The sequence below is a fragment of the Chelonoidis abingdonii genome, chromosome 19, assembly GCF_003597395.2.
Source record: "Chelonoidis abingdonii isolate Lonesome George chromosome 19, CheloAbing_2.0, whole genome shotgun sequence".
NCBI classification, from domain to species: domain Eukaryota; kingdom Metazoa; phylum Chordata; order Testudines; family Testudinidae; genus Chelonoidis; species Chelonoidis abingdonii.
Window position 1 is genome coordinate 33,186,057 of NC_133787.1, and position 14,665 is coordinate 33,200,721.

At 44.0% G+C, this 14,665-nt stretch overlaps 1 protein-coding gene across 1 annotated transcript; it reads right to left on the minus strand.

Moving 5' to 3' along the window:
- Positions 1 to 331: 331 nt before the first annotated feature.
- On the minus strand, positions 332 to 14,242 carry MPHOSPH6 (M-phase phosphoprotein 6). The gene is made up of 5 exons (XM_032766128.2): positions 13,987 to 14,242; positions 5,898 to 6,010; positions 4,663 to 4,753; positions 1,727 to 1,824; positions 332 to 1,272 (listed from the first exon to the last, which is right to left on the minus strand). The coding sequence occupies exons 1-5, from the start codon at positions 14,035 to 14,037 to the stop codon at positions 1,137 to 1,139; spliced, it is 489 nt and encodes a 162-aa protein (XP_032622019.1). The 5' UTR covers positions 14,038 to 14,242; the 3' UTR covers positions 332 to 1,136.
- Positions 14,243 to 14,665: the final 423 nt, after the last annotated feature.

Genomic DNA, 14,665 nt, shown 5'->3' on the forward strand with positions numbered 1-14,665 from the left:
CCCAGTTTTTTAAAGGTATTGAGGTGTTGCTGTGCTCAGAGTTGAAATGCTTAATTGACTTAGGATCCTAAATTTCATTCTCAAAAGGGATGTAGGCATTTAGGAGCCTAAATCCCATTGACTGTCAACCTCTAAAGCCCTTTTGAAAATTAGATTAGGCTCCTAAATCAGTTGGTATTGCAATGTTGTGTGCATTAATGTCTAAATACATTTAAAAATCTGGGCCTAAATCTAAACACTATCAAACAATGCACTAAACATCTCACAGGCTATGTTAAGTCTCCGTGTTTATATTACATTACCTGAACCACAATAATCAGACACAAAAGTCTTTTAAAAGTTTTTATCAGCTTTAAGATGTGTTTCTGAAGCGGTCATTATCCTGCCATCGCAGAGATTGCTTATAAGATTGGAAAAATTTTGCCAGAAAAGAAAACCAGAACCAAAGGAACATCAAACATTTTTTCTGGAGGTGAGAGATTGAGCAGATCATGATTTATAAGTGTCAAAGTGAAAATATCACCCAATATAAATATTTAGCTTATTCTAGAAAAAAAAATGCTTCTATTACAAAAATCTCTCTTTAAATAGATTTTATAAAAAAAATAAAATTCAACTAAACGGATTTAATCTCTCTGTTCCTTTTTCAACTTATTTTTAGATTTGTTAAAGAAACATGTAAGGTTCTGCAGACTATTTCTTTCAATTTAAAAAGTACAAGGGGTTTCAACCTATACAGTAAAAAAAGCACTGAAAGCAGAATTGCTTTATAAGATTGGCCATAGCTCATCTTTAGTTGAAATACTTGCGTTCAATTACCATCATAAAACGTAAAGATTGTTGCTCTCAAACACACAGGATAGCCATCTTACTTATGCACAACATTTACACAGCTAATGGGCTTAGAGCCCCATGGTCAGTACAACTTGCTCAGAGGGGAAAGGATGTATGACATCCATTATATACGCGTCCACTTTGAAAGTATGTTTGTCATGAGAACAGCAGAAATTTCAATCAGAATAGACTTAGATTTACAAACATATCTCACATTATTTGGTGGAAAATAAACACTGCCCAGTTTATGTTACTCCACCCTGTAGATAACATTTCCATTAGCTTCAGTTGTGCAGTTCACATCAATCCTGGGGTTTTAAGAACATTTTCTTAGCTTTGCTAGGTCTCATGTTACTGTTCTCATCTTCATCCTGTAGCACACGCTGGTCTCTCTTTTTCAAGAATTTCTTCCCGATAGTTCCCACTAAGGTTTCATATCTGTTAAGATATTTAAATTAATACACAAATCACTATTATTCATAAAATCAAAGCAAACTAGTGTATAGCAAGTCATAAATCCTATCAGCAATACAAATCTGTGGTGCAACAGAGGACTGCCAATGTCACTTCTCTTACAGCACCCTGTAAGAGACACAGCTACTGCCTGTATCAAGATATCAACGTATTAAGGGGCCAGTTTTGCCTTCTGCCACACAGTGTGGTACAAAGTGACAGAGTAGAGAGTACAAAGGTGTAGCAGAGGGTAGAAAATGGCCCCAAGTTATTTCCCCAGGACGTAATGAAGCTATTCCACTGAACACATTCTTCAAAATTCTTATTTAAAAAAAATCTTGTGCACAACACAAAAGTTTGCTCTTTTATAAACACTCTGATGAAAGTGCAGCAACATATCATCTTGGCAATTTTAACTATGCCATAAAACATAAATTACCTTCTGGCCATTTCTTCATCTGATACGTCAGCCTCGGCTGTATCATCTGCTTCAATTTCTTCTTTCTTGTACCTAGAGTTCATTTGGATCATTAACTTCTGAAAATGAAATGGGAAATCAGTCTCACAGTTAACTCTTTCACAGAATTTCAATTATGTAGATATTACTGATAAGAAACTAATTTTTAAAACGGACAAGCAGGACTCTTTCCCCCCCAGAGTTTTAACTGAAGCTGATTTCCTATGTTTGTAGTATAAACTTAGGGCTAGATCATGGATTTACCATGAACTGTGAATAAAAGGGAACACACAGCAGTGCTTTGCTGTCAGAAAAAAAGGGAATGAACTGTGACTGGCTGCTTCCCCCTTGCTCCACGGGCTGGTAGCGGTGGTGACTTGCACCAGTGCTGTACCTGGCAGAGCTTAGTTCCTCCTCTGTTACCTGACCTGCACAGTGATTCATCTAGCTTGTGTAGGGGAGCGTCTTTGGTCCCCCTACAACCTAGTATGGCCCTGAAAGCAGCTCATGACCCAGCCCTTACAAAACTTCAAATAATGAATTTTGTTAAAATTTTCCCACATCTTAAAATTGTTCTAATACAAACACAACCTATTTTTTGTTTGCACACCAGCATGGGTGCCTGGAATCTGGGACTAGGTTTTCTTAGCACTCTTTACAATTGTTGGCACTTAAGTGGCATTGCACTATCGATCGTAGGTTCTACAAAAACAGTGGATAAATCTTTTTAAAAAGTTATGTAGCAGATCTGTTTTTTCACTGTCAAGTATAATCTAGTGTATATAATTCCCAGGTCTTAACGGTGGTTCAAATTTAGGAACTAAACTACTTGAAAATGTTTATTTAGCAGGGAGAATGTCTGAAAAGCTTTACAATAAAATACTACTTGCATTAAAAAAAAAGCCAGTGAAAATGCCAACCATGGCGAGACAGTAATCATAATTCCTCCTAAATCACATTAGATCTGAATTCAGCATCAGTAACTTTTCATTTTAGGCAGTTATTTATCTGCGAGACACAGATTAATGGCAATGTTGTTGTTACTATTATAGCATCATAGATGTGTGTGACGTTGAATAGAAGTTAAAGACACCTCTGCTCAAAAGAGTTTTTATTTTACAGACACGATTCTGCAAGACCTTATTCACATGAGTAGTTTCCAGGAAACGGGGCTGAGAGTTTGCAGGTTTGGTCCCTAAATTAAGCTGCAATATGATGACTAAAGATCCAGACTGGATGAAAGGTGGGAGAGCAGTGAGATTGGGCAGTTGTTTTGCTGAGCAGTGCACAGAACATGGAGGCTTTGTTCTCTGAGGGGAGAAAAATGTATAGGAATCATGCAACTACTGAGCTGTTGACATATGGGGGGAAAAAGCCAGATATTTACCAGAAATAGCACTTTTTATTTCCAAAATCTTGGTTTGAATCACAATGTAGAAATACATTTTATAGACAGCGCCTGCAGAAAGCACTGCATTGACAGAAGATCAGCAAACAGCATGAACTCTTCCATATCACCTGCTTGTATGTCTTATTCCTAATCTGGAGCCATCTCTCCGCGGAGGATGGGAATTCAGCTGAGATAAACAATAGGGGTGCCAATGGACGCTGGAGTGTGACACTGACATGTGTCAATCTGGGATTGGAAAGACTCATTTCATAGTGCCAGACAGATTTCATCTCTCTTGACCTGGGTAAAAGTACCTCAGAGGTGAAAGGCTCCATTTGTTCAAATGGATCAAATGTACACAACACAAGTGAATATACCACTTTTCATCCATGGATTTTTTATTTTTTTTTAATTATTAGGACCTCCTTTCACAGCTGGATAAATCAAGCACAGAGGTGTAAAGAGACTTGTACCAAGGTCACAGAGCAAATGAAAGGCAGAAGCAGGAACAAGTCTCTTAAATACTAATCCAGTATCTAGGCTCTTACTGAGGCAGTGTGATCAAGAGTAAATACTCCCTACAATGTTGTATTTTCAGTACAGAATTGCAAACATTTCATAAAATCCTTCAATATGTTTTGGCTGCATTTTAATTTATTTTCAAATTCCTGCAATCAAACAGCTCCACTTCTAAAGGTTGAAAACAAGTGCGAGTACAGAGAGAGCGTATCAGCACATGAATTTATGACTGTGTATCAACAATCCAGTTAGAAGAGCAGCTGATTTTGCTGAATAGGAATGTTGAATAGGAGGAAGAAGGGGAGTTGAGGTGGAAATTACCATTTTCACCCTACCTAGCGGAGCTCAAATTAGAAGCACGAAGATTGGACACATTTAGGCAATAATCCACTTTGTGCTACAAAGTACGTAAAGCTCAGTTCACTCTCACTGAAGTCAACAGAAAGACACTTCTTGATTTCAATTGGAAGTCACGTTGAGACCTAATTCCAATTTATAGTTTTTCTTAGTTACTGAGGCCGCGCATTGGTGCCACTCCCTCTGGCCAAGCGTAGTGCAGCCCCCAGTGGGGCTGTCTGTCTATTCCTGGTGCCCAGGGGTCTGAAAACTCTTTCTTTACTCCCCCCCACTCCATCGGGTTCCAGCTCAGGGCCCTCAAGTTAAGTAAGCAGGATCAGGGCTCTTCAACTCTGACAGTGCCCTGAGCTTCTTCCTACCTTCCCCTGGGTCTCTGCAGGCTCTTCAGCTTATTGGTCCATTCATCCCTTCCTGGGATGTTGCCTCAGGGCAGCTCCTTAGTAGCCTGCTGCCTGAGCGCCTTTCTCCAGCCTGCTCACTCCTCTGGTAGCCACTCCACCCATCTGCTTCCCAGCCCTTTTAACCCTTCCAGCTGCTGTGAAGCTTCCAATCAGCAGTGGCTGGCAGTGCCTGTATTAACCCTTTGGTTGCTGGGCCAGTGTGGGGTACATACACTCCATGACCCTAACAGAAGTAGAACATTTGACAGTACCTCAATTTCTGGATTGAACCCTTTAAAGGACATTCTGCCATAAAGTAGGTCTTCACATGGCATAAAGCTTCTCTCTTCTATTATAAAACTCCTGCACAACAAACAAAACAAGTATTTGTCTGAACAGCATGTCTTAACATAGTCACAATAACCAAAGGCAAGAAAAAGCAAAACCAAAAAAATTAAGCGCCTTAGGCCAGATCTATGTTTGAAAAAGTTTGCCGCTATACAAAATGTTGCCCCTCACCAATTCCCCTCCCACCTGAAAAACTCATCCAACAAAAAAAACGAAGAAACCCACAAACAAAAACCCTCAAAAAACCAAACACACAAAACCTCACACCCCTGGGTGACATTTTTATACCAGCAAATTTCTAGTGTAGAGCTGGCCTTAGTAGAGACTGGTACAACTACATGATTTTATATCCTCTCTCTTTTTCAAAGATTTTCTTTTCTCTTTTAATGAACAAAACAAGAAACAAAAAGAAGTCTGCCCTCAGGAATTATCACATACGTGTACTACAGAAGTGTTCCACCTCTTCATCCCCACTCTGCACACGTAAAATACTAAATATCAGTAACCTTATTCACTTTAATCACATGTAATTAGTTCTCTGAACTCCAGATGTTAAGAAGAGACTCCCTCTTGTTAAAATTTTTTCCTCTTTTAAAGAACAAAATAAACATATTTTTAAAACAGTTTTCTTACTGTTTATAACATCTCTTCAGAAGGCAGGAATGGAAGTCTGTGCCCTTACTAGAAGATATTTTCCTTATTGTTGCATGTCCATTAGGAATTCTGCAACTGGATATGCATGAAACCTTAATGAAATCAGTGGAGCTCCATGCTGAAGCCAGATTCTCTCTCATGGACTTGATTGCAAGATTGGGGCCTAATTTACATGGGTTCAGCCATTTTTTTTTAAAACAGCAAAAGCAGCATTAAATCACCTGGACACTAAAAAGAAAATAATTACGCTGATACTAGGAAAACATACAGATGAAGGGGAAAAAAAAAAGGGAAGTAGGTCAAACCTTGAGAGTGGTTCCTTAGAATAAAATGCTGCACAAGTATGCGACAACTACCAATCTGACTATTTTACTAATGTCTACTGGTCACTAACAGTTACTATTATTCTTGAGGTATTTCTGGTACAGAAAAGGATTAATACACAACACTTTGCTTTGCCTCCCAGATAGTTGATATACACAATGCAAAAATATGACAAACTTACTCCTTTTCCTTGAGTTCTGGTAAATCCAGATACCAGTGCTCTTCACTGATTATCTTCTTTTCCTCCTCTTCTAGTTGTTTTTTGGTTTCTGAATCCAATCCCCTTTGCATGAACTGAAAGAAACATGCACAAAGATTTTTCTGCATAAAGTTTCTTTTTCCCGTATGTAAGTTACAACTATTTAATAGGCTACCTGACATTGATAGTTCATACAGTATTTCATGAAAAGAGTTCAGAAGTTTTGCCTGACTCTTTTAAAAGTCAGCTCAATGTTAGGGCAACTGCCAATGTACAGACAGAAGCAACTGCCATGTTACAATTCAGTTGCATCATCACTTACATACCCAGGTGACCAGCACTCTAGTAAACCTGAGATAGTTTTGACTTCCTTGGCATATTACCATCCTGCAATTCCTGGAGGTTTGGCAAAGGACTGAGGAAAATTTAATGATTTCAAAGCTGTTGCTGCATACCGGATCCCAAATGGTTACACTCCACCACATAAAGAGGTCAGGACGAACTGGACCTGGCTTAGGCCAGGTTAGCATTTGTTTTTTTTACTCTATTCTTTTGAGAGCGCCCCCTTGTCCTCCAGATTCTCAGATTTCATTAAAAATAAAATAAAAATAAAGTTAGTCTCTAGCCCACAAGGCTGCAAAGCGAGCCTTTATGTGAATGTTAGGCCTGGTCTTCACTTCAAAATTAGGCTATGTCTATTCTTAAAACCACTGCAGCAGCACAGCTGCATCTGCACCACTAGAGTGCTTCAGCATAGCCACTCACTATAGCGACAGCATAGAACCACAGAATATCAGGGTTGGAAGGGACCTCAGGAGGTCATCTAGTCTAACCCCCTGCTCAGAGCAGGACCAATCCCCAGACAGATTTTTGCCCCAGATCCTAAATAGCCCCCTCAAGGATTGAGCTCACAACCCTGGGTTTAGCAGGCCAATGCTCAAACCACTGAGGTTTTCCTGTTGTTGCAGTTAATCTACCTCCTTCCAGGTTGATGGAAGAATTTTTCCATCGATTTAGCGCCCTCTGCACCAGGGATTAGGTTGGTTTACCTACATCATTCATAGGCGTGGATTTTTCACACCCATGAGAGACATAAATGGCTCAACCTAATTCTTTTAGTGTAGACCTAGCTACATTGTTAAGGGGTGAGAAATATTCACACCGCTGAGCGCTACGGTTAAGCTGACTTACCCCTCTATGTAGATGCCACTCAGAGAGGTGGATTAACTACAGCAATGGGAAAACTGTAGAAAGTGGCTACACTATGACCGTAGAGTAGATACGGCGTAATGCAATGCTGTTTGAGGAGTTCACAGAGATGGAACAATAGCTTGAAGAAGTATGAGCTGCCCATTTCATCTCCATGAAGCGTTAACTCAAGTGCTCACTGAGTACAATTAAAAGTCAATGTTAACTATTTCAGTGACCAAACCATGACCGAACGTTGAAGGTTCCCTTCTCCACAACTAGAAAGGCTATAAACATTTATTTTTAAATTAACGTTTAGGGTTTGACATCACCATGATTAGAGCTGGGGCCCCAGACCTGGTCTACAGACAGCTTTAGCACTAGTCTAAATATGTCTGTTGGGGATGTGATTGTTTTATCCACAGGAATACCGATATACCCCCGGCGTGAATGCAGTTATACTGTTATAGCTTATTCCCCTTCCCAAAGGGGAGTGAGTTATATTGGTATAAGCACATTTATACCAGTATAATTAGGGCCCTACCAAATTCACAGTCCTTTTTGGTCAATTTCCCAGTCATAGGATTTTAAAAATAGTCAATTTCACGGCTTCAGATGTTTACATCTGAAATTTCATGTGTTGTAATCATGTGTCCCCCAACTCAAAAGAGTGCTGGGGGGGGGGGGTCACAAAGCTACTGTGTATGTCGGGGGATGGGGGTGGAGAACATAGGACATGTGGGGGTCATCACTTTTGCGGGGGTTTAGGGCTGGCCAGGGCCATGGTTGGGGGGTGCTGTGGTCCCCTTCCACCCTCCCGCCAGCCCATGGTCCCCTTAAACCTCAAGTTCCGGGCTTGGAGCCGGGGAGTGGCAGGGCTGGGGGCACCCCAACCGGGAGCTCCTACTATGTGCCAGGCTCCTGCTGCTAGTCCAGGTAGGGCCAGGGGAAGAGATACTCCCAGGGCTGGTTTAGACCCACTTCCGGGAACCTCCCTATGCCGCAGTAGGGGAGGGGTGGGGGCCACTGCAGAGAAAGTCCCACCCCTCCCCCAGCCCAGTGCATGGTAGGAACCCCCAAGTGGGGCACCCCTTGCCCTGCCCCTCCCCTGCAATAGCCAGATATCACTGGGGAGATTTTTCACAGCCATGAATTTGGTAGAGCCCTAAGTATAACCGCATTCATAGCGGCTGGGGTGGGGGAAGTAGGAGGAGGGGAAGGGGAGATAGGTATACCTCTAACTGTACTGGTAAGGCAGTACAACCTGTATTTAGACAAGCCCTTAGGCACATCCCTATCACACTTACACCTTTACCTGGCATTAGCCATGAGAACATCCAAACCTTACAAGAGAAGATGCTAGCAAAACACAGCAGAGCATGCATGACCCTGTTTCAAACATCTGCACAATCTACTGTGACAAATCATTTTGGTGTCCCAAGTAGACAGAGCTTGGCTTGTGGATGGAAATTGGAATGTGCCACTACTTCCCCACCCCCATACAAATATATATATAAATGGACAATCAGAAATTAAAGGTTGGTTTATCACTTTTCAGGCTATAGAAAACATTGTGTATTTTTTTTTTAATTTATATATTAATTCTATAGCATAGTCTGAAAAGTGATAAGCCATCTTAATTTCCCATTTTCCATTTTTACTGCTATATGTACCCATGCTGTGTGAGTTTCTTAACTAAATAAAATGGAGGTTTTCTGAAAGAATTTATAAACATGTCATAGCCTTCCATTTAAAATTACAGTACCTAGATTTTCTCAGAAGGGAGTAAAATGAGGGACTCTATGTGGAAAAACATGTTAATCAAGGAAACTGGAATCTCAATGGGAGAAATTTTATTATAAGCATTCAATTAATGTTCATTTTTATTGATTACATTCCTAAAAACAAATGACCTAGGAGATCTCTTGAATAAAAATATCTGGTCACTTACATTTAAAATGATAAAAAAAAATACAGATTGCAATAATTGCAAAGCACATAAAACACGCTGAGTGTTTCTTTGGGTCAAAGTTTAGTCTCCATAGAAACATAGATTTAAGCCTTTGGTGAGCAGCAACTTGTAATTGTGCTAATTACTCTGCTACCTTTATGGAAAGTGAACTCTGCTACAACTGAGGATTGAACTGAGATTGGAAAACTCATTTCACTTCGTACTTTGAAGGGCTATGGCCCCAAATACCAAGCTACAAAAGGAACGGTACAACTAAAACGAAGCAAACAAGCCATGAAGGCTCTGCTATATTAAGTTATAAATATTTAATGAATATTTATATTTTTTAAAAATTAATGGTAATTCGGCTTCTGTGCTGTTCTGCAGAAACAGAGAGAGCATCAATCATGCCAGTGTGTACTCTAGTGAATTATGTGTTGCATTACATGACATGAACCAGAGTCCATTAGCCACTGAGTTGAGACTAATTTCACTTTGGACTTGATGCTAGATTCATAATTCCAAGGGCGATGGCTAGGTCGGTACTTTATTAATATCCCTCTCTCATGCTACTACATTTATGAGTTGGGAAAAGAGTAGGGGTAGGGGAGGATGATGACAGTGGTCTAAGTTAACACCATTATAGGATATTCTTCTATCAGTCAAAGGAGGCCTGACCCGAAATACTAAGTGCACAACAAAATCCAAGGCTAGGAAATATTTCAAGTCAAGCCAGGTCAACCAAATGTGGCAAGCAAAGGGAGTATTTTAAGTTAAAGATATAAAGAAAAAGAGTTTGAACATTTCTGATCATGATAAAGAGGCCAGCACAGATAAGAAAGGAATTTCCAGATGGTTTTCAGCCAAGAAATCCCAGTTTTGCTAATGCAAGATTTTGCTGAAATAAGGAAGGCAGTTCACAGTATGTTCCTGGATCAAAACAGCAGGAACCCTATAGTTCATAAAACTACTGGAGACTTCTTATGCTAGTCTAAGGAGTTAGATGTTTGGCTACAAGTGAAGATACCGTGGTACTTAAGACTGGTATAAATGCCATTTCTCCAGGGGTTAGCACAGCGATTTTTCTAGTGTTTGTAGTACAACTACAAAGTGGAACTTAATGTCATCAATTTAGTAGTTACCACAGAAGAACTACGGATTTTTTTTAGCCAAACCTTCCACAGCCATCATTGCCAGTGCCCTGTTGTTTAGCATATTTCTAGAGCGGTAACAATGAACATCTGAGAAAGCTGGAGAACTGATGAAGAGAGCAAACGAAGCTAGAATTACCTGATGCTAACTTTTCCTTAAAGGGTCAGTGACACATATCTTTAAAAATTCTTAACAAGGACATAAATGACCTTATAAACCAAAACAAATAAGAAAAACGTAAAGAGACAAGTTGGGTGTGGTAATATCTTTTATTGAACCAACTTCTACTGGTGAGAGAGAGACACTTTCAAAGCTTTTCTTCAGGTGTAGCTTGAAAGCTCATCTCTCTCACCAATAGAAACTGATCCAATAAAAGATATTACCTCATCCTGACCATGTCTGTCTAATATCCTGGGACCAACATGGCCACATGAATACAAACAATATTTAAGTCAGTTAGTGAGGCGAAGAGGAACATAATTTGAAATGACAACAACAAGACAAGGCAAATTTAAAAGTGTGGTCTTGTTTATCCTGGCGAAAATGTACTGTGGTAGAAAACATGTTAACTGATAAAATTAAAATACAATTTTGCCTTTAGTGCAGACAAGGACAGTTGTGTTTAAACCCATATTAGATCGTTGTGGTTAACCCTTAGGTTTCTACATGCACGTCACTTGCCAGATATTTTCTACTCATGACTTATGGCACATCCATTAATTTGCTGCGCCAGGGCCTCATTTACTGTACAGGACCCAATCCTAAATCAGGCAAATTTCCACTTAGATGAGGATTCCAGGCTTGGGTCTTGAATCACGCAACAGTAGCAGACACTCTGAGTCCATCTCCCCTTCCATCTGCTCAAAATCTCAAGGAACATTTAATCCTCATCCCTCATTATGTTATTTGACCACTGTTTTCACAAAGGTTTTTCCCAGACTACATATTTACTACTGAATTCTTACAAAAGATTTTTGGTTTATACTGTACCAGAGGGGTAGCCGTGTTAGTCTGGATCTGTAAAAGCAGCAAAGAATCCTGTGGCAACTTATAGACTAACAGATGTTTTGGAGCATGAGCTTTCGTGGGTGAATACCCACTTCATCTGATGCATGTAGTGGAAATTTCCAGGGGCAGGTATATATATGCAAGCAAGCTAGAGACCTTGTTATCTCTAGCTTGCTTGCATATATATACCTGCCCCTGGAAATTTCCACTACATGCATCTGACGAAGTGGGTATTCACCCATGAAAGCTCATGCTCCAAAACATCTGTTAGTCTATAAAGTGCCACAGGATTCTTTCCTGCTTTTGGTTTATACTGTATTTACACATTTTTATCTACACAGATCAGCGTAGCACCCTATGGCTTATTTTATACATTGGCTTAGTTTATATACACCACTGGTGTCTATGCCTCCTACAAGCCTGATGACATGTGTCCCTTTGCACTGACTCAGGACAAGGGCCCTGATTCCAGAAATAGCACCTTGATTCAAGCCCTGCGTCCGAGCAGGCTGGTCTGGGTGTGGAAGAGCCTGTAGCATAGAAGGGGGTGCTGGTTATAATGCCATGTCTCTTCCCTGTTTATACTCCAAAAGCCACCTTATGACCTAGTTCTGCATGTGTTTAGTCTCCCACCTCCATATCGTTCAAACATGCTCTCCTCTATGTCCTTCCAAGCTCCCAGATGCCCTCAGCTTCCCATCGCCCCATATCGCTTAGCCCCATTTAGTCTTTTATCTCCTCTCCCCATACTTCCAAGTACAACAGCAAGCAGCAATGTACAAATGCCTAGGCAGACACACAAATCCTCAGCTCCTCACCCTCAGCATCCATGCCAGTCCCCAATCCCAATGCCCTACTCCATATCCTCTCATCTCTGGAGAGCCCTAACTACTTCAGCTTCCCCACGGCCAAGGTCATCTCCCCTGCTACCCTGAAGAGGCATTCTTCCCCATCTGCACCACCCCTGGGAATGGTCTCCTTTCTGTGACTCCCCAATCCTTTCACAGTGTGTGTGTGTGTGTGTGTGGGGGGGTGTTTATCATAACGTGGGAGCAGTAGTTTTGGTAAAACAAAGCTTAATGTGTGTCCCTCGGGGCCTAGGTCAATTTAAAACAAAATCTTTTTCTGGGTCTGTGACCCCTTGTGACTACCACCCCACCCCAACATGGGAGGGCAATCTTTCCCTTTGTCTCCCCCACACGTCTCATATCATGTGCAGAATCCTCCCAGATCTCTTCCCATGAGCCCCAAACCCTAGTGCAACTAGCCCTTCCTCCCCTCCAAGCCTCCTAAATACCACCCCCTATGCCAGGCCTTTGCCTTACAGCCCCACAATCCACCCAGGGGGCACTACAGTGACCAAATAGCAAGCATGAAGAATTGGGGCAGGGGGTGGGGGTAAGAGTTGCCTATGTAAGAAAAAGCTTAAAAAATTGGGACTGTCCCTATAAAATCGAGACATCCGGTCACCAACCTCAAGCCTTGCTCCCTAAGCCCACAGCCCCAGCTCTGCCACCGGGGTAGGCTCCCCCAATCACCTCTCCACCTGGGAACCGCCCCCCCAATCCCTATCTAGGGGGACAGCTTACCCCTTAGTCCCCCCACCTGATCCCAACTCCCCTCACTCCCTCCCTCACAGCCCCCAGCTCTCCCCATTCCCCGCTGCCGCCAAACCCTCCCCAGGGGGTATCTTGCTCCATACACCACCATCACCCGACCCCAACCCCACCCCCACTCTAAGCCCCAGCTCTCCCCATAACCCCCATCCCAGCCACCTCCCCACCCCATACACAAGGGGCAACTCATTCCATACACCCCCTCACTCTCTGCCCCAGGACCCTCAGCTCTCCCCATAACCCCCCCCAGTCCCTCACACACCATACACAGGGTAGCCTCCTGATGCAGCCCCCCCCCCCACCTACGCCCTGCCCGGTCCCCATCCCTGCCCCATAACCCCCATCCCCTCCCCCTGCGCCCATACACAAAGCAGTCAGCTCAGCACCGCAATCACCCCTCACTTTCCTGACAGAGCCAGTTTTTGAACATAACCTGCCCAATTCCTCTCTCCGCAGCCCATATCACTCCCCCCACTCCCTGCCCAGGTCCCTATCCCTCCCCATACCCCATGCACCCTCCCACAACCATAACACAAGGCGGACAGATCGCCCCATACCCCACTGCTCTGCCCCAGGGCCTCCAGGCTGCTCGCCATAACGCCCCAACCACCTCCCCTCGACCCCCAATACACAAGGGGCAAGATCGGCCCCCAACGACTCCCCCCTACATACCGCCAGGTCCCATACCATCCTCAACTAACCCCCATACCTCCCCACCCCCATAACACAAGGGAACAGATCGCGCGCCATACATACCCCTCTTAGCTCTCTGCCCAGGCCTCCAGCCTTCTCGCTCATATACCCCAGCCCCCTCCCCATCCCCCACACCAATAACCCCTATTGGCTCTCTGTCAGGCTCCCAGCTCTCGCCATTTAATCCTCCCATCCCCTCGCCCCTCCACGACCCTACACTGACCCCACTCTCTGTCCCCAAGGCCCCAGCTGCTCGCCATAACCCCCATCTCCCTCCCCCACCCCATACACCCCCCACTCTCTGCCCCAAGGCCCCCAGCTCTCCTCTCCCCTCCCCCGGGGGCAGGCTGCCCCACACACGACCTGACATCGCTTACTCGGATCAGCCCACAACCCGCCCGGGCTCCCAGCGGCGGCCCACCCAGCGGCCTCCCCCGCCGGCAGCCGAGCCGCCGCCTCTCACCTTCATGCGCAGCAGGTTCTTGGACAGCTTGGTCTTCACCTCCCCGGCCATTGCGGTGCCGGGCCTGAGCCGCGGGCAGGCCCCGCTCGATCCCCGCCCTCTCCTGCTGCAGAAGCCTCCGGAAGCCGGGCCGGGAGCCAGGCACACGGGCCGGGAGCTGGCGGGGTGGGCAGGGCCAGATTTCCGCCCAGGGGCCTCTGCGGCCGGACTGGAGCGGGAGGCAAAGCAGCGACCCGCCTGGCTCAGCCCAGCTCGCCCAATGGGCCTGGAGCCGCTTGCACCGGGACGGGGGTGTTTCAAAGCGGAAGAGGCCCGCGACACGCGGCTGGGGGGGGGCTCTCATCCTATAGAGGGGCAGGACCCCCAGAGCCTGCCATAGATTTGGGAGCAGAATTCAGGCACCATGCGGGGTGGGGAGAGACCCCCCCCCACGCTGCCTCACATAAAGAGGGATGGGGTTGCTGATTTTGGTTGGACATATTTCTGGAGGTTTCGTCCCATGGCATAAATCTTTAATTAAAGATTAACCTTTAATTCTTGGAGACTCCAGGGCAATCCTGGAGGGTTGGGCTCAGAGCCCTCAGAACAGCAACCCCACCAAACCTGGCTCACATGAGGGGCACAGAGATGGTATATGGGGGATGGTGGGTGGGAATCCAGACCCCCCATAGATGGACTG

Bases quoted from the DNA above. Each gene is read 5' to 3' on its own strand.
- MPHOSPH6 (XM_032766128.2), bottom strand. From the start codon at position 14,037: ATGGCCGGGGAGGTGAAGACCAAGCTGTCCAAGAACCTGCTGCGCATG. The intron at 6,011-13,986 runs GTGAGAGGCGGC...TGTTTCTTTCAG, and splicing joins AGAACCTGCTGCGCATGAAG to TTCATGCAAAGGGGATTGGA. The intron at 1,825-4,662 runs GTACTGTCAAAT...TTTCATTTTCAG, and splicing joins GGTTCAATCCAGAAATTGAG to AAGTTAATGATCCAAATGAA.